General features: G+C 37.3%; 2 protein-coding genes across 3 annotated transcripts in view; both read left to right on the top strand.

The window, feature by feature from the left end:
- The first annotated feature begins 721 nt into the window (after positions 1-721).
- ca5a (carbonic anhydrase Va) lies at positions 722-11,479 on the top strand. 2 transcript variants are annotated; one of them, XM_067379051.1, is made up of 8 exons: positions 1,093-1,232; positions 1,648-2,993; positions 3,304-3,501; positions 3,794-3,912; positions 5,454-5,549; positions 5,647-5,709; positions 5,877-6,035; positions 8,699-11,479. In XM_067379051.1, the coding sequence occupies exons 2-8, from the start codon at positions 2,951-2,953 to the stop codon at positions 8,849-8,851; spliced, it is 831 nt and encodes a 276-aa protein (XP_067235152.1). In that variant the 5' UTR covers positions 1,093-1,232; positions 1,648-2,950; the 3' UTR covers positions 8,852-11,479. The 2 variants fall into 2 exon arrangements, with proteins under 2 accessions (XP_067235151.1, XP_067235152.1); XM_067379050.1 differs by lacking the exon at positions 1,648-2,993 and having other exon boundaries at positions 722-1,232; positions 8,699-11,478.
- Positions 11,480-15,681: 4,202 nt separating this feature from the next.
- Positions 15,682-25,491, top strand: part of slc7a5 (solute carrier family 7 member 5) — a 29,362-nt gene continuing 19,552 nt past the window's right edge. The window contains exons 1-2 of the mRNA XM_067379090.1: positions 15,682-16,448; positions 20,501-20,626. Of these exons, the coding sequence (XP_067235191.1) occupies positions 15,869-16,448; positions 20,501-20,626 (706 nt within the window). The 5' untranslated portion in view covers positions 15,682-15,868. The remainder of the gene's footprint in view (positions 16,449-20,500; positions 20,627-25,491) is intronic.

Genomic DNA, 25,491 nt, shown 5'->3' on the forward strand with positions numbered 1-25,491 from the left:
ACGATTTATATAGTGATGGCCGTTTTCAAAACACTGCTTCAGGAAGCATCAGAGCGCTATGAATCAGCGTATCGAATCGTGATTCGGATCGAGCGTCAAACTGCTGAAATCACGTGACTTTGGCGCTCCGAACCGCTGATTCGACACGTGTTTTGAAATCAGTTATATAAGTCTTTTTTTTTTTTTGTGGTGCACAAAAAATATTATTGTCGCTTTACAATATTAATATTGAACCACTGTGCTCGAACTGATTTAAATATGTTTTTAGTACATTAATGGATCTTGACAGAGGAAATGTCATTGCTGGCTATGCAGGCCTCGCGGAGCCATCGGATTTCAACAAAAATATCTTAATTTGTGTTCCGAAGATGAACTACGGGTGTGGAACGACATGATTCTCAGTAATAAATTAAAGAATTTCCATTTTTGGGTGAACTAACACTTTTTGCTTTGAATTGAGTGATGTAAATAATTTTTAGTAGTTAATGCAATTTATATGTAGGCTTTTGTTTTACATAACAAACAGCGTTTTGTTCTATATGTATTTATAATATAATTGTCACCATTATTATCCAGTTTTAACGTGTATATTTCATTAAATGAATGCCCTAAATAAACCTTGAAGTCCCATCCTCTGCATATAATTAAGACCTAACGCCCCTCAGAGGATGAAGCTGATTGGACCGAGGCTGGAGACCCGACCCCCAACTGGACCTAGTCCTCCATTTTATCCACCTTCTACTGGGATATTTAAACCTGTCCGTCCACTTCTGTCTCGACTACAAACAAAAGCTCTTTGAGTTTCGTAACACCGAGACAATAGGAAACATCTAGATAGTTTGGTGGGCGTTGTTAACCAGCCGTTTTTTTGTCTTCAGCCTCCAATCAGTAAGGCGCGAGAGTAAGTTGAGTGTTGTTGGCACGAGCTCGGCGCGAGAGCGCACGTCAAAAGACTATATTTTACATGGCGTGACCTGACATCTACGATTAATCAAGCTTTAAGTTTTAATCCGAGTCTTTAGGCAGTCTTCAGATAGTTTTTGTTCCTACATAATTCATTTTTAGCTTGTTAAAGTGAACTGAACACAACATGGTGACACTGACAGCGATCGTAGCGCCTCTCGGTCGGCAAATCCACAGACATCTGGTGAAGCATGTCAGAAGCCAGCGATGGATACCTGCTCGGGCATGCAACTTGTCTGCATGCTCCAGCAAATTAGCCCTGAGTCAAGGTTAGTGCAGTTTTTAAGTTTTTGTCATGGTAAATCGCCTCCACCCCATGTTGTTTGGGTTCATGGTCGCAATTTGTGCAATATTTCCCATTCTCCCACCACTAGGTTATATTACAGATGTTGTATTGTAATTTATGACTGGGTTGATGATTATGGAGTCACAATGTGTATGTTTATTATCAGCGACAACGCCTTCCTGAATGACTTCCGGGTTTTGAATGATAGTGAATGTTTACAAGAAACACGATGGTAAATGATCAGTGCATTGATTATATCAGGGCAGCTGCAGCAGTGTATTGTGTTTAATTTTTGTGGGGCAAAATACACCTTGAATGGTATAATTTTGGCTATATGAAATAACCCCATCCTTTTACAATGTGCTTTACATGATTCACATGTCACTGTTTTTCCACAGGCCCCGCCCACAAGAGATATATAGGCCATGTTTATGATGTCTGCAGAACATTTCATTGAAAACATCCCTGAAGATGCAATATAAGTCATGTTTTTTGTGCCTGTAAGAGTTTTTAAAAAAGGTTGTAGTAAGTAGACAAATAAAGAATAGCAAACAGGGTATAAAACGGGGTCTGAAACTCTTTTTTTTAATGTCATTTTTACAAGAATGAATGGGTAACTAGATTGTAAACTTAGGCTAAACTGTCAGTCAGTGGGAGTAGTTATTTATAAACTCATAAATTCATCACTTTTGTAATTGTTTTGCACACAAGGAATATATCATGTATAACAATGTCATATTCTTGAATATTAGTATAACTGTTTGTACTCATATCTTTACCATGCAATTAGTAGCTGTTATCGATTTAATTTCTATTGTGTAGACCTTATCTTATCTAAAACCGATTGGTTTATCAACACACAAACCAGTCTTTTCCGATTTTAATGGTTTATGCCTCACATTGAAAGTCATATAAAAGCAAAGAACAGTTAAAGGTTACTTACAACTAACCTAGTTGTAAAAACAAGTAAACATTAACAAAGAAAAAAATAAAATGTTTTTCAGTTATTGTGGTCTGGCAGCTCCATGCTTTTGGTAATGAAAATTACATCCCAAATCAAGTTTATTGCAAAAGTTCATTTTAATCGACATTTAATCAAAGACTGAGCTTAAATATAACAGAGTTATAGTTAGAACCCATGTTGTGTTTGCTTACCACAAAATGGGTCAGCACAGTTATAATCCCTCTTTACTAGACCACTTAAATGGCTGACAGGGTCAGGAATTATAGTAAAGGCCATTTTAATCTCTTGAAAGGCCTGTTGATCACATTCTCTGGTCGCTTTAATTCCTTCTGTAGAATTTAGAGCATGTGACCACAATCTAAGCAGTTATTGTGTAAGAAGAGCTCTGATGGCAAACCTTCCTGCCGTATAAAGGAACTCTTTCGTATTTGCTCAAGGATTGCCTATAACGTTCCCAAGGCAATAACTATTCATAAAGCTGGCATAAAACCCTGCTGACTGTCTTCCTGTTGAGCATTACAGTCAGTTTTTCCCTGACATTTCGAATGTCAGGGTTTTTTTCTTCTTCTTTGAGTCATCGAGTCACAGGAGGAAGCATATTTTCTTCTCGACTTTTACTTCTCTAACACATTCCAGAAGGACGGCTTGTCTCCTCTTTGTGCCGCTTGAATTGGATTTCTTTTTGCTGCTTTTTTTCTTGTTGGGATTTTAAGCTTTTAATTTTAGAATCGGAACAAATGTGTAACGCAACGTGTGAGGATGCCCTGTGTGCTATAAAATGTAGGTTTCTATCTATCTATCTATCTATCTATCTATCTATCTATCTATCTATCTATCTATCTATCTATCTATCTATCTATCTATCTATCTATCTGTATGTTTTATAAAGCAGTTTTCTTTAGCTGTTTTTGTCATATTTGTTGTAAAAAGCTGCATAAATTTTTTGAAATGTCTTGTTCTATTGTTAGACTGTCTAAAAACCTAGTGTGCTGCCTTCATAGATGGCATTTTGGAGCATCTTGCTTGTTTTTGCACATTTCTGATAGTGCTGATTGCTAGGTTTTGCTTATCCTGGTCATTCTCTCCACAGTACATCCGATGTGGCAGGAGCCGCTTGCCATTCCCGGTGGAGATCGCCAGTCACCTATTGACATCGTGGTGCGTAAAAGCATCTTTGATCCGCAGCTCAGACCTCTGAAAGTACAGTATGACCCAAGGACCTGCCAGCAGATCTGGAATAATGGTTACTCTTTTCTGGTCGAGTATGATGACACCACTGACAAATCCAGTAAGTTATCTTCATTGACTTAATACCAAAATTTGCTGTTATCCATAGAATGTTCTACAGTTACCGCAATAAAACCGCATTAGAATAAAATGACTGGAAATCTTAGATCCTATATTAATGAATTAAGTATTTTATCACTGTGGTGGAGACTTTGCATGCTTTAACTTTTTCCAAGTTGGAATTTCCTATGTGAGCTTGGTTAAATATGTGGTTTTAATTGTATTATGGTGTAATAACTGTGGCAGAAACTAACAATTGAACTGTTTTGTGACCTGAAATGAATCTCTTTCAGCTCTGAAGGGAGGACCACTGGAGGATCAGTTCAGACTGTGTCAGTTTCATTTCCACTGGGGAGAAAACAATGCCTGGGGCTCTGAGCACTCCATAGACCGCCGCCTTTACCCTGCTGAGGTACCCTTACGTAAGATTTTAATATATTTTAAGGATTTACATAGCAATGAAGAATGAAAATGACTTTTGAGCCATCTGGATGTCATTGTTTTACTATGAGGAAGTATTTCTCTCTTGCGACATAGAGCTTCTCTATAATAGAGGGTGGAGACTTTAAAGGATTAGTTCACTTTCAAATAAAATTAATAATTTACTCACCCCCATGTCATCCAAGATGTTCATGTCTTTTTTTTTCTTCAGATGAAAAGAAATTGAGGTTTTTGATGAAAACATTCCAGGATTATTCTCCTTGTAGTGGATTTCAGTGGCCTCCAAACCGTTGAAGGTCAAAAATAACAGTTTCAGTGCAGCTTCAAAGGGCTTTAAACGATACCAGGCGAGGAATAAGAGTCTTATCTAGCAAAACGATCGGTCATTTTCGAAAAAAATACAACTTTATATGCTTTATAAACACAAATGATCGCCTTGAACGTGCTTCCGCTTTCTGTATTCTTCAAAAATCCCGCTATTTTCACGTGAAAATAGCATATTTTCTTAACAATAGATGCTATTTACACTGCGTAAATAGAATATATTGGTATTTACAAAAATACTTAAGGAAAAAATGGAACTGGCACTGCGTTCGTTCCGTAAGTAAGGTGTAGGACCTACAGCGTAAGCTTTTTGAAGAATACAGAAGTGCGGTTTTGGCGGAAACACTTGAAAGGCAATTATTTGTGTTTATAAAGCATATACATTTAGATTTTTTTGGAAAATGACCAATCGTTTCGCTAGATAAGACCCTTATTCCTCGTCTGGTATCGTTTAAAGCCCTTTGAAGCTGCACTGAAACTCTAATTTTGACTTTTAACCATTTGGAGGCACTATATGGAGAAAAATCCTGGAATGTTTTCATCAAAAACCTTAATTTCTTTTCGACTGAAGAAAGAAGGACATGGACATTTTGGATGACATGGGGGTGAGTAAATTATCAGGAACATTTTATTTGAAAGTAAAGTAATCCTTTAACGTTAGGAACAACCTTCTATTTTTGTGTAAAATCTGAAAGATAGTTACTTCAATGAATATGTGACACTACCCCACGATAAGTACTGTACTCTTTAAGTCCTCATAGCCAGTTACATAAGGAGGTATGTGTGAGTGACCTTACTGTGCCAAAAGTTTGCCTTTGTTGGTGCTGGTGAGAATGTGACCTCTTTGCGGCTCTCAACGCTCCTTTAGTTTTACTGATATGTCTGTGTGAGTGTGTGTAACAAAGCTCAGATTTCAGTCCTGTAAATGGATCCTCTATTGCGTAAAGTGCTTTCATTCCCTCCTCCTTGGTTGAATCTAACTGTGCCAGAATGAATGGAGGGCTGTCAGTTTGTATGGATGTTGGCTTAAGCTATCATGACACGTCAAAAGCACAAAACCCTGCTATGTTCAACTGCAGGATTGTGTAATCGTAACCTGAACCAAATGAAAAGGCATTATGGAAAAAGTGCTCATAATTATAGTTCATATTATCATGGGTGTGTGTGTGTGTGTGTGTGATTTTACAGCTCCATCTTGTTCACTGGAACTCTGACAAGTACAGTTTGTTTGAGGAGGCTGTCATGGAGGATAATGGACTAGCTGTTATTGGAGTCTTTCTTAAGGTACTGATGTGTGTGATTATTATCGAACTTCTTTTTCATGGATCTTTATGCTTAGTAGCCCTTTTTTTAAAGTAAATTTGATTTGGTATTTGCACAGATTGGGAAGAGGCATGAGGGTCTTCAGAAACTGGTGGATGCCTTGCCATCAGTCAGACACAAGGTAAGGCATCAAACATTGTGTTTTGTACACATTGGCATTGTTGTGAGTTATAAACTGAGATTAGGAACCTCAGAGATCCATGATATTTTGGAAACAGAGGGATAATCTTATTGCATACATTTTTTACAATCCTACAGTATGTAATATTCTCATTCTTTGTCATCCAGGATAGTGTGGTAGAGTTCACCAAATTCAACCCTGCATGTCTCCTTCCGGAGAACATCGATGACTATTGGACATACGCAGGTTCCCTGACCACTCCTCCTCTTACTGAGGCAGTGACATGGATTGTGATGAAACAGCACATTGAAGTCAGTCACGATCAGGTAAGAGGCTGATATGAGACAGGAAATTGAAGGAATATTTTCCCCCATAGCAAATTTAATGAAATAACATTATTCTTTGTAATATTTGTGGATATTACACATACGGACAAGGTAGTCAATTGATCTTAAAGTCTTGCTGTAATGTAAGTAGCGACAAATCAGTTATTCTGTATTGTGACATTCATCAGAGTGAAACGGATTATTGAGAAAGAAAGCAATGTATCACGTGGACTTTGTTCACATTGGTGGTTGATTGGATGGAGGCACTACTAAGCTTGCAGTTAACTTGTAAAAAAGGGGCAGGGTTTAAGTAAACTAAATGATTGGATAAGTCCAACATGTCACCAGTTTCACTGGAAGATCCAGCTATGATGTTTTGTAAAAAAAAAAAAAAGAAGAAAATTATGAGGTTAAAAAAGGCAGCGCATATTTTCCATATTTTCTTAACAATAGATACTATTTACACAGTGTAAATACCAATATATTCTATTTACACAGTGACACTAGCAGCATTTTCTTAGCGATATGCTATTAACACTAGAGTTGCGTCCCAAATGACTCACTATACACTATGCACTATGTACTCATTAATGTAGTGTATGAATTTTATGCGTTTATTTTGTCATTAAACATCGGAAACATAGAATAGTGCATAAATTGGGACGCACCTGTGTGAAAATAACAATAGATTCTATTTACACCATGTAAAATATCAGTTCTTTGCAATAACAGTAAATAGTAATTAGATGCTATCTATACTTTATATAGCAAAATTCAAGTGTGATGGTGCAGTAAAATGTCAAAAAAAGAAAAAAAAAAGTCTAGTGTTGCATTTAAAGGTACAATATGTAAAATTTTTGCAGTAAAATATCCAAAAACCACTAGGCTAGTGTTATATATTTTGTCCAGCTGTTTTCAACTACTTGTAAATCATGAGAAAATTCCCATTCTAAACAGTGACACGGGGCAGTGCAGTCGCCTGTCAATGATGCAGTTACCTTTGTTACCGCTTTTACTGACGTAGAAACCACATGACAACAGTGCCGTGGACAAATGCGGAAGTAGTGTCTAGCGTCCAGCAAACCACTAGCTTGCTTCAAGCAGTTCCTTATTTACTTCTTGCACGTTTTATGGTGGATTGTGTTAATTATTTATGGAACATAATTACTGTTTACCATCTGCCGCTGGTTCTGTCGACAAGGACAGCTCCCGTAAACTCATGACCGGAAAAGCGGAAGCGGCGCCGGCGACTGTGTCATAATAAAAGTCCCGCTGCTCGTGAGGTGTGTGTTGATCAATCGGCTCCTCGTTCAGCTCCCACAACACTCGGTCCTGCTCTGCTTCATACTACAGTAACGTTAATAATCGCATCCACGAACATGAGTTCTTCCAGACTCCAATCCCTATTCTTTTGCACCATCTGTTGAGATGGAGACCACATGTCCCAAGTTTCCGCTCTAAAACTTGGCGTCATCAAACTACGCCTTTGTTTTGAATAGGCTTCTAGCGACCTCTAGCGGAAAAAAATATCACAAATTGTACCTTTTAATAACTTATTTTCATGTGTTAGAATTAAATGGTCAGCTTTCGCTGCTGCACCTTTGCCACCCTCTTCATATGTAAAATTAGCATTAGGTGTATCTCTATCTCTGCTCACACACGAGCTTTAGCTTTGTGGCTGTCAAGTATTGTTTTTAATTGACATACACTTCGATAACAGCCTCTTTGCAACTCCTCTATTAGATTGTAAAAGGATCTAAAAAAAAAAAAAAAAAAAATCTCTATAGACCCTTTTCACATTTCCAGGGTTCTCAGAAGCAGAAGTCATCATAGTTGGGTAAACTTATATAGCAGCGAACAGGAAATGAGAGCAAATATAATTTTTGTATTTCCATTTGCCCCAATAGCAAAAGAAAAGAATCCATGATAGTCACTTCAAAATAGGGAAAAAAATATCAAGACATTGATTACAGCAGTTAGAAGAGAGCAGTATGTGACATTTGCTTTCACTCCCGTCCCTCAGCCATTGTATTAGAAACACATTTGCAGCAGTGTTATTTAGCTTTCCGCCAAGGTAACATTACACAAAGTACAGCCTTATAAATGTGCATTAAATTTTTTAAAAATTAAATTATTTGATTTGCAATGTTGATCACTGTGGAAATCTCAGTCTGTCCATTAGATTGTAAAAGCATGTGCAGGAAAAATGCAGAGTTTAACGCAAGTCATTAATTCTTCTGGTGTTCAGGAAAAATATATATTCTGCTTCTTGGTGTCAGAAAGCTGTGGAAGTTGGGTTTTTGCAGCTTAGTTTCAATAAATGTAAGATTTTTTTAGTTTTGAAAGTCTGTGCAGTACATCAAACTGCAAACAGGCCATGAAAACCGTACATTTAAGCTTTGAAACCTCTCACACTGGATGTTTTGACTCTGCTGGGAGTGTGTTTGTTATTCCGACTTCATTTTCCACTGCTCCATGGTAACCAGGGAAATGGAACAGAAAAGCTCCTCTGCCTGACTGCTGATATCTGTTTTCTCTGTTTACCCTGTTTGTCTTTTAAATATAATCTTTGTCTCATTCTAAATAGCAATATATGGATGTGTTTTCTATTATATTTTTACATATTCTCTCATAGTCTTTTTCTTTCTCTCTTTCTCTCTCAGTTGGCAGTGTTCCGAAGCTTGCTGTTCACATCAGCAGAAGAGCAGGAGCAAAGAAGTATGGTCAACAACTTCCGCGTTCAGCAGGCTTTGAAGGGACGAACTGTCCGTTCGTCTTTCTCCCCCTTTCTCCAAGATGCGCCCACAATGGAGTAGCAACACAACTCAGTGATCTAATTCACATCCTAACCTCCAAAAGAAGCACAAAAAGACTCATCAGTCACTCTTTTTGATGGAGTGCTGATATCTGTATGGTCTTAACTGGATTTTGTAAATGTTTTCACCAGAGATTCCATTGAAAAGGGATTAGCAAATATATAGTTTAGTTATTGAAGAGTTAGTTAATTCCTGTCAAAAAATTCATCGTCATTTCGCTGTATTTGTGCAAGTAATGAAAATAATGCTAGAATTTAAGAAATTCTAATTGCAATATGAAACGCACAACATTTCCTCTCACAGTAGTGGCAAGGGATGTCCATGTTTGAGGACGAACAGCTCCCTCTTGTGGATTACTGACAATACCTTGTTTTTGGGCATTAGACCTTGCAAAGTTTTTAATTTGTGTATAAAGTAGTTTTAGTTTAGTGCTACACTTACCTTGTTTGCTGCGAGGGAATTTATTTTATGCATGATACTGCACAATGTCTATCACTTTAGGTTGGTTTTTAGATGCTAAATACAGTATTTTTTCAGTAGGTCTAATATACAGCTAGAGAATATGTTAAGGCTACATTAGAACATTGCAGTATGAATAAGAATAGAAATATAGTCTTTATAAAAGGTGCACAAGACATTTAGAAATTTCAAAGGAAAAGGAATAGATTAATGCGCACAATTGTTTAGTGAAGATGCATTACTGTACTTGATATGTGTCAGAACCTACAGAATAGGTTTGTATCATCCTTAGTGCCTTTTGCATTGGACATAATCATTGATTAGTTATCCATTGCTCTCATGTAATCAGTAATCTGCAACTGCACAAGTGGTTGGCCATATTTGCCTTTTGGTAAAATGTGCCTCCAGTACAAATCTCTTATAGTCTTTGTTATAAGACTTTGTTCTCATGATATCACGTTCGTATTTGTTCATCTGTAAATCTTGAACGTGTATTTAGTGTTGGTGACTTTAAAAAAAATAACAGAGAAAATAGTCTTTATGTAAGAATGTCTTTTGGGAGCACCTGGATGTGTCTTTCCACTATTTCATGAAATGCCTTTCAGAAAGGAACCTCCATTTTAGAGCATATGTGCTCTATTTAATTTCTCCACTAGAGGTGTACATGAAACCAGACACAATGTAGAAATGAGATCTACAGTAAGACCAACTGATAGTTATATTTCAATATTGGTGCATTCCGTTTTCCTTGTCTGAAATATGCTGTAAGTGGCAATAAGAATGAAACTGAGACACTAAAATTGTTAAACATCCAGGACCTTTTATGCTGATAATATTATATGTGCAAATGAATTGTGCATTTATTGAACTCATGGAGAGTTCAATGTTTTTAGATTGATGATAACATTTAGGAGATGGTTGAAAAGTAACAGCAATGTTTAGTTCCAGGCAGGTGCAGAAACAGCAGAAGTTCAACATGCAGCTAAAATTGCCAAGAGACGCTGGTCTCTTTGTGATGGCTGAATAACAATGCTCTTGTATAAACTGTCCCTAAAAAGGCCTCTCATTTGAATGGGCCACCTGGTTTTCTCCCTACTTGGTCCATGGTTGAAATTCAAAATGATACTAACTAGACTGGAAAGCTGGATTTACACTGTACAAACTTTAGGTTACAGGGAGACTGGGATCCCTTCCCTCCACCTGCCCAAGTCTTTAGCTACTCTTATAGTAGTGAAAATTTTTTCACATCAGGAGGCCCTGGAACAATATTTTCTCATTGAAGCAGCGTTGAATGGTGTGTGAAGACACCTTTTGTTGAATTTGAATTATGCAGTGAATGAATAATGGATTGATTTAAGGTTCTTGGACATTCTGACTCTTTGCTGATGGTATTGAGCGCCATGTTGGCATAGTTTAGTACGTTCCCCCTCCACACCCATGATTTGCCTCCGTTTTGTCACTTTTAAGGGAATTTAATAAATATGGTTTAACACTAAAGCTAGTTTTGTTTTATAGACTACCCCTTTACTTTTCACTTGAAGTCATTTATATAACTGTCACTTGTGTTGCCTATATTTTATGATGCAAATGTATGCAAAACTTTAATACGATTAATTCTTGTGTGCAAATACTGTTATTCATTATTAGTTTCATGAGATTTTGTAAGAAATAGAAATGTATTTGGCCCATTTTTGGTTTATTTTCATTTTGTTTTACTTTTGGGTGGATGTAAGCATGTTCCCTGGGGATTTAAGCAGGAAGAGGGTGGTGCCGGAGGTTTATGGGGGGCCCCATCTCAGCAAGCGTTGTTGCAGGTGCTGGTTTGGTCTGGATCAGCTGCGCTAAAAAGAACGTGTTTTAGTGGACTTAACAAGGGGGGGAGCCTACAGACCCAAAAATGAACATCTACATAACCTCTCATTCATGCTGTCTGACATGTGTATTAACATTTTATGTGTAAAAAAAAAAATGAAATAAAACAATCTTGATCCAAGTCTTCATGGGTGGACTTTTATATTTAAACCTTTAATCAAAAATGAAATTGCAGTGGTGCACAAGTAACATTACATACTTTTATATGAACAAATTTACCTAAACTTAATTTTTACATTTACATTTTAATGGCCGGATATGAAGTGCCACTCAAGAAAGTGTATTTTTTTTTTTTTTTTTTTTTTTTTTTTTTTTTTTAAACCTGTATCTAAAAAAAGATAAAGAAATAAAGCATTTAGGTTAATTCTGTTTTCAAAGAAATGTTCCCTCTGCTGCAGTCTCCGTCAACCAATATGAAATGGAATTTAAAATCGTATGTAAATGCAGAATTGTATCGTGAAGATGAAGGCATAACAAATAAATAAATAAACTTATAAGATGATGGTGTCAAAATGCAAGCATTTTGTTGACAGGTAATACCTTTTTTGGACTGTTATCAAAGGTAAACACCTTTTTACTCATTTCATAACCATGGCTGCTATCGATTGTTCTTCTCTCAGAGTTTAGAAGATTTCAGGCAATAAATCTGAACCAGTGGAGAGCAAGTTTCAGATCAGTTTGGGGCTAAACAGCACCTTAAAAGACACGAGACAGAGAAGAAGGCCAGGGTGTGGGTGTTTGTAGAGGCTGGGGAACCTGGATTGAGTTTTGTCTCAAACTTGGTTCAAAAAGATTCCGTTCCATGTTTGTTGTTCTTGGCTGCATGAGTTATAAAAATGGGACGAGACACTGGGTTTTTGCGTATCCCAAACACAACATGGTTTCCCATCATTGTGTGAGAGAATTTGGAAACATGCTCTTTGTGCTCTACAGGAAAAACAAACTATAGAGGTGAACCGATTGAAAAGCGGCAGATCAAGTCTTCTTTTTTGCACAACCTTGAAGGTTGTCACAGTTTTGATGAGGAAAGAAGTTCTGTAACTGCAATAGTTCAAGTGATGGTGAATGCTTCTAAGGGTCTCTAGCTGCATCTGTCTGATGATCAGGCATCGCTAATTGAATAGAAGTCACAGATCAAAGCTTCTAATATGAGGCTCCTTCCTCTACTATGGTTTTGTTCTTCAATGTTTTTGCAGGTTATTTTTAGACAAAAAGAAAACCATTCAGTCCTATTTGCTTTCTATAAACAGGAACCTATGGCTTAAAGATGTTTCTCAGAACTCCAATCCAGCCGTTTTCCTCTTTAGATCAAACATAAGAGTTCATCAACTTACTGTTTAATATGTTTAATAAATGTTTCAAACCAATCAATTGTGTGTTTAGATAATCACAGAGAGACTTTTACTACTGATCCCTGACCATGTATGCGAACCTCCTCAAATTATTAGTTACAAATGAAATATATGTACATTAATTCTTGGCTAAAACCTGACAGGCCCTCTGAAGTTTCACTTGCAGAAGAGCTGATTGTTTTCTACTTTTAATGATAACCAGCCTTTGTGATGCCAGGGAACTGAGACGCCCACGCCCCTCTCTCCCGTTGAGAAAGAAAACTGAACTCTTAAATATCAGGGCACAACACAGCAGCAACCACATAACTTATAAAATAAAAAGTCACCTGCTGTCTCATTTATCTTTAAGCTGAGAAAACATACACCATAAATAAGATTGCATAAATGAGAGCACACATACAAAGAGAATGCAGGTGGCAGCAACACATTTTTTCTAAAGCATGCCTTGATGAATAACCTTTAAATTAAATACAAACCTAGGTCACGAAGTTCAAAAGTATTAGTACAACACACTTCCCCCCCTGCAGATAATACTCTCCAGGTCTTCTGAGATTGATACCTTGTAGGCATGTGACATGTAAGTCATTCTCTTTGAAACACACAAGCTTGTGGATTAAATTTAAGTTGTTTTGTTTAATTTGAGAACCAATATCTTTAAAGCCCATGGGGAATGTGACATGATGTTTTGGGGGCCTTTACCTGAAAACAGGAAATTAGCAGGGACAACTTTTGTTATTTTTTCATATGTTTCTTCAGACATTATGATCAAAGGAGTTTGAGTCTAAAGAATTTAAGGGCTGGACCTGAAATGGCAAGTAATGGCAATTCACGTCTGGCCATGGATTATAGTTTGAATATATTAAATAGAAAAACTTGACTGAAAAAAACTAAAGACTAATTATGCTACAGGGAAAACTCATCTAGAGCAGAGTTTTCCAACCAGTTGTTCACAAATGGAACTGCAGGGGGGTTTTAAGGCTTATACCAAATTAAATAAATGTGTATTAAAAAGTGTAAAATTAAAAACATCCACCAAAATATTCCTCTTGTCTGTGTACGCCAGAATTTGAATCTCTCGTAAACGCATGGATGGACATTAGCAGAAGCAAGTGATTAAAAAGTGTCTATAAAGTTATAAATATGGATATTTTTGTTACAAATATGCATCGCTTCACGTCAGAAGGTCTTTATTAACCTCCTGGAGCTGTTTGGATTATTTTTATGATGGATGGATGAATGTGCTTTCTTGGCCTTCAAAAAAATTTCAGTTATTCACTCCCATTATAAAGCTAGGAAGAGCCAGGATATTTTTAATATAACTCTGATTGTGTTTGACTAAAAGAAGAAAGCCATATACACCTTGATGGCTTGAGGGTGAGTAAATTATGGGATAATTTTCATTTTGGGTGAACTAAGCCTTTAAGCAAAGACTAGAAAAAATTAATCAAAATACTGCATAATAATAATAATAATAATAATAAAAAATCAATATAAGCCTCTTAGAATATTCTAATAGCATTCCTTGCTTTCTATAGCATTCAAAAAGTATAGTTTTTCATACTATTCGAAATTAATAATATTTGTAATATAAAGAGAAATAAATGACCATATTGATTGCCATAAACATGTAGCCCTAATTCAATTATTATATTTATTTAAATGTTATGATGTGGAATTTCTTTAAAGGGTTAGTTCACCCAAAAATGAAAATTCTGCCATGAATTACTCACTCTCATGTTGCTCCACACCCGTAAGACCTTCGTTCATCTTCAGAACACAAATTAAGATATTTTTGATGAAATCCAAGGTATGACTCATCCATTACCAGCAATATAATCACCACTTTCAAGGTCCAGAAAGGTACTAAAGACATTGTTAAAACAGTCGACTTGGCTGCAGTGGTTCAACCTTGATTTTATGAAACGACGAGACGCAGGAGCTGGTCAATAATGAGTCGGCGTTCTGACATATAACCTGGAAGCACTGAATGTAAACAACCTATGAGAATGACAAAGAAGATATTGTTGAATAAAGTCAATTTTTTTTTTTTTGTGCAAAAAAAGTATTCTCGTCGCGTCTTAAAATTAAGGTTGAACCACTGTAGTCACATCAACTTTAACAATGTCTTTCTGGACGTTGAAAGCGATGATTATATTGCTGTCTATGGACGAGTCATATACCTCTCGGATTTCATCAAAAATATCTTAATTTGTGTTCTGAAGATGAACAAAGGTCTTACAGGTGTGGAACGACATGAGGGTGAGTAATTAAAGGATTAGTTCACTTTCAAATGAAAATTACTCAAAGCTTTACTTACCCTCAAAACCATCCTAGGTGTATATAACTTTCTTCTTTCTGATGAACACAATCTGAGAAATATTAATAAATATCCTGATGCATCCGAGCTTTATAATGGCAGTGAGCAATACCAATGAGTATGAAGCTGAAGAAAGTGCCTCCACCCATATCCATCCATCATAAACGTGGGGGGTTAATAAAGGCCTTCTGAAGCGAAATGATGTGTTTGTGTACAAAAAAAATCCATATTTAACAAGTTATGAAGTAAAATATCCAACTTCCGCCAGACCACCTTCCGTATTCAAGCTACGGAAAAAACGGAACTGCTGTCGCGTCAATTAAGCTTTTTCCGTAAGTTGAATAGGGAAGGCGTAGGACGTAGCGTAAGCTTTTTGAACTGCGAGAGGCATTGCACTTTCTTCCTATGTTGAATATGGAAGGCAGTTTGCCGGAAGCCAGATATTTTACTTCATAACTTGTTAAATATGGATATTGTTTTTTACACAAATGCGTCACTTTATTAACTTCCTGGAGCCGTGTGGAATACACGTTTATGATGGATGGATGGGGATGGAGGCACTTTCTTCAGCTTATACTCGTTGATATCGCTCACTGCCATTATAATGCTTGGATGCGTAGGATATTTATTAATATATCTCTGCTTGTGTTCATCAGAAAGAAGAAAGTCATAGGATGGCTTGAGGGTGAGGGTGGGGTAATTTTCATTTGAAAGTGAACAGAATTTTAATTTCTGGGTGAGCTAAACCTTTAAGGAAATGATACACTAGAGGGCGATAGATTCACCATCAATACTGGACTCATGACGCGATTAGGAGGAGGAAAGAGGCAGGCCGAATCAGGAGATGCTTTCTTGCGTCTACAACGTTGACTTGACACACTTCAGAAACCACGTTTCTCTGAGCCGGACCGGAATCCACTGTATCACCGTTCATCAGACTGAAGGAGCTGAAAGGGTCATTTTTATACATAATAAAAGCAAAACAAAGCGTCTCGCTTTGTTTGACAAAAGGAAGCAATGTCAGGGTTGAAGAAACGGAGTTCAAATACATCCGCGGACCGGGATGAAGACGACAAGCAGGTGACGGAGAAGATGCTCAGAGGTGGGAATGGCAACATGAGCCGACCAGGAGACGGCACGCCTGAAAGCCCAACCGCAGATATTAGCGCTGCGGATGGAGAAGAGACAGTCGTGCTGAAAAGAACTATAACTCTCGTGAACGGCGTGGCCATTATTGTAGGCACCATTATTGGCTCTGGCATCTTCGTAACTCCAACCGGAGTGGTGAAAGAAGCCGGTTCAGTCGGGTTGTCGCTGGTCGTGTGGGCAGTATGTGGCGTCTTCTCCACTATAGGTGCGCTGTGCTATGCCGAACTGGGGACCACCATCACAAAATCAGGGGGTGACTACGCTTACATCCTTGAAGTTTATGGCTCCCTTCCTGCGTTTCTGAAACTCTGGATCGAGCTTCTCATCATAAGGCCGTCCTCGCAGTATATTGTCGCCTATGTTTTCGCTACCTACCTCCTGAAGCCCATCTTTCCCTTCTGCCCTGTCCCTGAGTCAGGAGCCAAGCTGGTCGCCTGCCTGTGTATCCGTAAGTAACCTGTTACCTACCTCGTTAGGTCACATGAAAGTTCGTCTTACCTCATTATTTCATATATAAAGAAATTCACTGAGGGCTTTAGTCAGCTTTTATCGTGAATCTCCTCAGTTTAACGTTTCTGACGGTAGAATTTACCTCAGCTGTCATCATGCGCGCCACGCGCGTGCTTCATCTTCTCAGCGTTCAAGTCTCCTCGTGTACTCACCGTCAAAATATTTCTCAAAATTCGGCCAGATTATAAGTATAAACAATTTTAACTACGTGTGTGATAGAAAATGTTTCATTAGAGACAGAAACGCCATGTTTTAAAACTGAAACGTCGTGTGTAGCCTATAGGAGGATGTTGAAAAGGTGCAGGAGAATTTCATCATCTAGTGAAGAAGTGGCACGCGCTTTTACATCATATTGGCGGGCTTTATGCAAATTCGATGCATTGTTAATATTAATTATACCAATTTAGCGACGCTTTAATATTAATTATATTTTGATTACGAATATATTTTAAGAAAATGCACATTAGATTTCTTTTAGCATGAAAAAATGCAGAGTAGGCTAGTTATTCATTAGATATTATTAACTAATGTAAAATACCTTTATATAAACTCACTCCATTTTTTTATTTTTCAGAAACTCCACTTAACTATATCTGTAGATCTATATGCAATAATATAACCTGTCTAAACTAAAATTATTCTTTGTAAATTATCAGGCTACTAATTGCATTCCCATATTATAGTGTGCTGTAAATTGTGTGTGTGAGTAAAACACCAATAAGAGTTAAATAACGCAGACCTGTAGTGCTACAATCACAATCACAGATCTTTGGCATTCATGCTCATATGGCAATATGATGAGGGTGTGATTTACCATGGCGCCCATGTGAGCAATGAAGCCCTCCCGCAGGTTTAAACCAGTCAGGATTATCAGAATTAGCCCAAGCCCTAATTACCAATTGGCCAACAAATTAAACCCCATATTTCTTTTTCTTTCTCCCTCTCTACTCTTTTCTCATTTTGGCCAGATCTGCTTGATTGAGGTACAGGAATGTGTATTCTTTGTGATTGTGAGGGAGTGAATGAACACAGCAACCACTATCCACCGTAATCTCGCCCTGCTAGTGGCTTGTCTAATCCTTCCATAAGAACCCACATGACAAGACAGAAAGGGAGGTAAAGACGACTATGACCATAGGCTCAAGCTGAGCAACGACACGTTATGGGATTTACACATTTGATGCAAACACTGAATGTTCAGCGCAAGTGCCCAGTTTTATGGTCTGGTTCCTCCTAGACAGTATTTGGGTCTGTTGGTGTAGCAGCTGGCCATTGTTCCCTTGACCCAATTTCTCATGTGTTTTGAGGTTATGATTGAAAATGGGACTCCAGGATTGGTTCGTGGCATTAAACTATGCTGCGTATCCATGGGAGAGGCCCCCTGAGCGGTACCATGCTCTTGCCATGAGGGAGTTTAGGGAGGAACCTGTCTCATGATCCTTAGTCTGTTAAGACAAGAACTGCAATGCCTGACAGAGTGTGTTATTGCATGAGGGAACCCATGCTCTACTGTCCTACCCGATACAGACCCCCTTTTGTACTTTAGGGGCACACAAAGGCCGCTGGGTTTCGCCTCTGTTTGGTGCCTAGACCGATTTACAGCTAATGCTGCTTTGAAGTATTCATTAGTTAATCACATTTAATAGGGAGCTTGGAGACAGGGTCTGGAGGCTGAGATGGTAGGAGCTCATGATTTTTATTTATTCCTTCAAAATCTGTTTACCAGTATTTAGTTAGTGGACTTTCATGTTTCAGGAAGGCTGAGGCACATATACCTGCTCATTTTATATTCATACATCCATCTGTTTTTCAAACCACATCCGGGCCGTAGGCAGGGAAGCACACAAACAGAAAAGCCTCATGGTTCATCCAGGACTCAAACTGAGGACCTTCTTGCTGTGAGGCAACAGTGCGGCTACCCATTGAGCCACTATGCCACCTATATTCATACAGTTATGGCTATTATGACTCTAGTATATTTATTTATTGAACAAAACAATATGACAAAATAATTTCAATATTATTTTTTTTAGTTAATTCATGTAGCCCTACACACACCCCTTGCAAATCTTGGGGGAAAAAATTGCAATTAGATTTGTTTCCCCACAAGGCTATTAGCCCCGACAAAGCCAATCACTGTGTCCGAAATCAAATACTTCCCTACTATATAGCATGTGAAAAACAGTACGCCAACAGAGTAGTAGGGCTGGGCGATATATCGAATGCTTTTGTCGCGCATTTCGTCAGTAAAGCCGGTTCCCTGATTATCGCTAAATCGCCATCACCTGCTTTCAAATGGAGCGCCATTTAATAGACAGAGCCGTAGTTCACTGACAAGCCATGCGAACTACGGCTCTGTCTATTAAATTCAGGGAACCGGCTTAACTGACGAAATGCGCGTGACAAAAGCATTCGATATATCGCCCAGCCCTACAGAGTAGTGTGTCCAAATACACAGTCTTCGAAAAACAGTAAGCGAAAAGTCCCCGGATGACTTACTACTTCCGGCGATGGACACTTTTCTATCCCACACAGACAGAGCGACACGCGTCATAATCTGAAAACCACGCCCACCGGGGAGGAATCCAACCTTCTCCATTGACTTTGTATTGCGTGAAGCTGCCTCCTTGTCATTTCTGACTTATAACAAAAACAGAACAATGTCTAAAAGCTGGTATGTGACCTGGTATGTACAGCATACAAGCTAAAAAACCCAGAACTATGTTTTTAGAAGCTGTCATCCCCCCAAAAAAGAAGCTTTTAAGGACACAAAAGTGGATACAAGCAATTGAGACGGAGCGCAATGTGGCATATTACTCTGAGAACTACGCCCACTGGAGGGGAACGTAATCGGCAACAGGAAATATAATCTATAAAACTGACATTTGGATATTTGACTTACCAGTGACAAAATGTTTACTGCACACATAGGTATACTGAGGCATACTGAGTGTCAAGATCCAACAATTTACCCATTCTTCCTGCTGATGCTTCACGTCTTGTTGCCTGTATCCACTTTTGTCTCCTTAAAGGCTGGTTTTTATGGTTCGGTAGCTTCTAAAAACGTAGTTTTGGGTTTTTTAGCTTGTTTGCGGTAGACCCTGTCACATAGCAGCTTTTAGGCATTGTTCTGTTTTTTGTTATACGTCAGAAATGACAAGGAGGCAGCTTCACGCAATACAAAGTCAATGGTTGTTTTCTCCCCTAGTGTGGGCGTGGCCTAAATGCACTTTGTCTCTATGAGGCTAAGGAGGTAATTTATCGATGGAGGTGACACAACTGACGCTGGTAGGTCATATGATAATGACAACATGGTAGATTTAGTACATCTAGATTACATTCATATAGAACTATATAGAACATACTTTTTTAACAGTCGCAAAATAAGTTAAAATTCAAAATTCGCGATTTTGGACGCACCGAATCAGTCAAAATGTTGTCACATAGTCATCCAGTCGATAGGCTTTCTGTTAATCGCATTAAAACAGAATTAACCAAACAAAAAATTTGAAGTAAGTGGATGTAATAAGTAGGGCGAGACATTTGAATATGATTCAGGTAATCATCTGTAGATCCACCCTGAAATATAATTAGAATCCATTAGGTGGATTAATGTGACCTCTAGTATATTATATTTCCAATAATTTGAACCTTACATGTGGTGCTGAGTCTGACATTTTCAAGATTGGACAGATAGTTCTTTTACCCCAGTTTATTTGATGTCTGATTTCCCATTTAACTCTAACAAGACCAAATTTGCCAGCCACGCTATTTCATTAGAAAAAGTTGCACACTAGAGAGCATGCTGCCACGTGTACCTGAAATGTAAACAGCACTTTGTGGGTGACGCCTTCTGAGTTCAAGCGTGGCTGACAAATTCTACCCTAATTAGTTTACCAAGTATTTAGGTTAACTTCCTCTGAGCCTCTGTTGTGAAAGACTAAAAATATATGCCTGTCGTTCTTTTTCTCCCTCCTTCTCTCCCCATAGTGTTGTTGACTGCTATCAACTGCTACAGCGTGAAGGCCGCCACAAGGGTCCAAGATGCCTTTGCCGCTGCTAAGTTACTTGCCCTGGGCCTCATCATCATTATTGGTTTTGTGCAGATTGGCAAAGGTGGGTAACACACACAAACACACCTAAATGTCCTCCAGCAATCAGTCAGATAACTAAACAAGTGCTGAAGAATGGAATGGAAAGCAGGCAAATAGCTGCTATTTTGGATAATGATGGTGTTTCTCTAATATAAATTTAAAAAATTATAAATTGGACCATGTCACATGGTGACCACAAGAACCCATATGAATAATGCATGTTTGTAAATACTAGCAGAGGGAATGTATTATGTTTTCTATTATGAATAAAAGTTTGCTTGGACTTTGTTTAGATTTTCTATGGATACAATGTACTGTTCCAACAGTTTTCATTACAATGTCGCTTTGCTTAGCTGGGTGAAAAGTGTTCGCAAGATAAGCTAGACAACGTTCAGTTCAACATCAGCCTCATGCAAAAAAAAAAGAAAAGACATTTTCCATGAATAGGGTACAAATTGGTAAAAAAATAATTTTTTAAAGCAATTAATAGATAAACTATTAGCGAACATAAAATTAACATAGAATTTAGTTTTAAACACATTAAATATCCCACCTTAGAGGTTCTTGGCTGTATCCAACAATTAAAATCACACAATATTAAAAATTATTTCATAATTAAAATCATACAAAATATCATAATTTGGAAGACAAGTAATATATTATAATCTCAAATTTGACACAGATTTAGTGTTATATTGCTGGGCCATTAAACTCTTTACTAAAAATTTGATGAAACTATTATTTTTCTAATATTTATATTTTATATAAAAATATATTAATAATTAAAAACCAACATTTAATCACAAACAAGCAATTTTTTGTCATTTTTACAAAACAATTTTTATCAATTTTATTAAATTTTCTTTTATTTAATTATTATATTTTATTTAAAATTTTATTTACTTTTTCATTTAATTTAATTTTACTATACTTCTGTTTTTATTTACATTTTATATTATATTTATATTTACATATAATTTAGATTTTTATAGTCAATTTTCCTATTTATTTCTTGAAAATAATGTATATAATCGAAAATAAAAATAAAGTTTATCAGCAGTCTTGGTCCAGTAATCTTGACTCATATGTGACTCATATTCAAGCTACGTAAAGGCAGCGTACAGTTGTAGTTATATAGTTGTGAACCAGCCGGTTTGGCAAAGAATTGTAGACCAGCTGAATGTGCAGCCAAAACAGCAGCTCTGATTGTTTGCCACTGAGACACTAAAGCACTGACAGCAATAGTCTAGAGAAATAGTGAGCAAACAAAAAGAAAGAGCAGTTTAAAGATTTGTAGTACTAGCTGGCAGACCTTACCGCCAGCTTTGACATGAATGAACTACAGTAGTTTCTGTTTAAATGGCTGTCAGTGGTTTCACAAAGAATAACATTTACTTTTATACATTTAGCAGATGCGTTTTTGGGTGCATTGTTCCTTTATATAACATTTTTTTTTCTTTTGGTTCGGTTTCTCATTAGCTTACTGGTATAAGCTCACAAATTCAGAAAACAACAAGAGGATTTCACAGTCTGAGATGCAGATTAATAAAGGCCCATTCTCTTGGTACATGCCTGTGTCTGCTGCACAAACAAAGACCTGAAGCTGGTATCACTCACTCAGTTGTGAGTCAGCAAGACTGGACAGGTTAATTTGAATGGATTATTAGATTACTAGATCTTTTATCTCCCCTCCATCTACTCTCACTGCCCACAGCAAGTGGACATGTAGTGACAGACAGCAAGATTGTTATTAAATGAAAGAAAAATGGGAAGGAGACACTGTGCTGCTTGTTGATTACTGAAACCTGCAATATGGGAGCCAGAACTCTAGGGCATGTCTCTTTTGATTGGCCTGCCTCACCCTAATTTCGCCAAGAATGCCAGATTTTGGCCTTGCCTTTGGGTGTGGGTTTCTTTGAGCGGTTAAGCCTCAGAACTAGCCTTTTACTAGTTGAGGTTGCAACATGTATGATAGGGATGGGCATTTTTGCTATTTTTTATTTCAAGTACTGATAGGTCACAAAAATGAGTACTCAAGTACACTGGAAAAAATTTAGGTTGAGAAAACTTAAAAGTTTAATGCAACCTCCAACTCAACTTGTAGTTCCGTTTACAACAAGTTGAGAAAACTCAAAAATCTCCTGCAGCTGGTTGCGTTAAAGGGTTAGTTCACCCAAAAATGAAAATAATGTCATTTATTACTCGCCCTCATGCCGTTCCACACCCGTAAGACCTCTCATTTTTGGAACACAAATTAAGATATTTTTGTTGAAATCCGATGGCTCAGCGAGGCCTGCATAGCCAGCAATGACATTTCCTCTCTCAAGATCCATTAATGTACTAAAAACATATTTAAACCAGTTCATGTGAGTACAGTGGTTCAATATTAATATTATAAAGTGACGAGACTATTTTTGGCGTGCCAAAAAAACAAAATAACGACTTATATAGTGATGGCCGATTTCAAAATACTGCTTCAGGAAGCTTCGGAGCACAATGAATCAGCGTTATTTTGTTATTTTTTTGGTGCACCAAAAATATTCTCGTCGCTTTATAATATTAATATTGAACCACTGTACTCACATGAACTGATTTAAATATGTTTTTAGTACCTTTATGGATCTTGAGAGAGGAAGTGTCATTGCTGGCTATGCAGGCCTCGCTGAGCCATCAGATTTCAACTAAAATATCTTAATTTGTGTTCCGAAGATGAACGAAGGGCTTACGGGTGTGGAACGGCATAAGGGTGAGTAATAAATTACATTATTTTAATTTTTGGGTGAACTAACCCTTTAAACATGTAAGTTTTCTCAACTTTTGATTTTTTACAGTGTATTCAGGGGCAGGGCCAGTCTGGACAGCATGATGTCTAACGCAAACCAATCAGACTGTTTCTTTTTTCTGATTGGTTATTGTGGGATTTTGGACAGTTCTGCCCAAAATGCCACAATAACCAATCAGAAAATAGAAATATGTATTTTTTAAAGTGACTGCGATCATCGTTTTCATGATGTATCATCGATTTTCATGTCCAAGTACTTGAGTCATGCCCTAGTCCGAGTACTCTGGAGTAAATCTGGAGTCTTCAGTGTCACATGATCCTTCAGAAATCATTCTAACATGCTGATTTGGTGCCCTAGAAACATTTATTATCATCAATGTTTTATCAACAGTTGTGATGTGTAATATTTTTGTTCATTGAAAAAAGCAGGTGAGAGAAATGTCTATTAAAAATATACTTGTATTTCATTCAGTACTGAAAAATATTAACATCCCAGAATGCATTGCGATGAACTTTGTGAAAAAGAAAATCCAAGATGGCTGATGAGGCAAGTGAAATGCTGATTGTAAATATACTTATATTTCATTCAATACCAAAAAATATACATTAAACAAAAAATACAAATACAAAAAATATACATTAAAATGTGTTAAATTTGAATGGAAAATTGGAAATAGTATTTTGGCAGATGTGTGCTGGTATTTTCATGTTTAGATTTTGATATTCAGGTCTAATGAGAATCGCTTATTTAGCTTAGCAACATAAGACAAATAGGACTCTCAGCATCCTGTGGTGGACATTGAAGTGTGATGTCAGAAGCCACGCCCCTACCCAATACATCACCTTGTGACTCCTCATCCCCGTTCCACCCCAGAAACTCGATTTGTTGAATGTAGGTTTCCGATTGAATGGGTTTTTAGGTGTAAGGGTAGGTTTTAAGCTGGTTTCAGTAGGTTTTAGGTGGGTTTCAGAATGTGCATTCCAGATTAAAAGGGTTTTAAGGGTGGGTTTTGAGTGGGTTTCAGTATGTAGGTTCCAGATTAAAAGGGTTTTTTAGGCGTAATGGTAGGTTTTAAGCAGGTTTCAGTAGGTTTTGAGTGGGTTTCAGTATGTAGGTTCCAGATTAAAAGGGTTTTTTTAGGTGTAAGGGTAGGTTTTGAGTGGGTTTAAGTATGTAGATTCCAGATTAAAAGGGTTTTAAGGGTAGGTTTTGAGTGGGTTTCAGTATGTAGATTCCATATTAAAAGGGTTTTAAAGTGTAATGGTAGGTTTTGAGTGGGTTTCAGTATGTAGAGTCCAGATTAAAAGGGTTTTAAAGTGTAATGGTAGGTTTTGAGTGGGTTTCAGTATGTAGATTCCATATTAAAAGGGTTTTAAAGTGTAATGGTAGGTGTTGAGTGGGTTTCAGTATGTAGATTCCAGATTAAAAGGTATTTAGGTGTAAGGGTAGGTTTTGAGTGGGTTTCAGTATGTAGATTCCATATTAAAAGGGTTTTAAAGTGTAATGGTAGGTTTTGAGTGTGTTTCAGTATGTAGAGTCCAGATTAAAAGGGTTTTAAAGTGTAATGGTAGGTTTTGAGTGGGTTTCAGTATGTAGAGTCCAGATTAAAAGGGTTTTAAAGTGTAATGGTAGGTTTTGAGTGGGTTTCAGTATGTAGTTTCCATATTAAAAGGGTTTTAAAGTGTAATGGTAGGTTTTGAGTGTGTTTCAGTATGTAGATTCCATATTAAAAGGGTTTTAAAGTGTAATGGTAGGTTTTGAGTGGGTTTCAGTATGTAGAGTCCAGATTAAAATGTCTTTTTAGGCGTAATGGTAGGTTTTAAGCAGGTTTCGGTAGGTTTTGAGTGGGTTTCAGTATGTAGATTCCATATTAAAAGGGTTTTAAGGGTAGGTTTTGAGTGGGTTTCAGTATGTAGAGTCCAGATTAAAATGTTTTTTTAGGCGTAATGGTAGGTTTTAAGCAGGTTTCGGTAGGTTTTGAGTGGGTTTCAGTATGTAGGTTCCAGATTAAAAGGTTTTTTTTAGGTGTAAGGGTAGGTTTTGAGTCGGTTTAAGTATGTAGATTCCATATTAAAAGGGTTTTAAAGTGTAATGGTAGGTTTTG

The sequence above is a fragment of the Chanodichthys erythropterus genome, chromosome 24, assembly GCF_024489055.1.
Source record: "Chanodichthys erythropterus isolate Z2021 chromosome 24, ASM2448905v1, whole genome shotgun sequence".
Lineage (NCBI taxonomy): Eukaryota > Metazoa > Chordata > Actinopteri > Cypriniformes > Xenocyprididae > Chanodichthys > Chanodichthys erythropterus.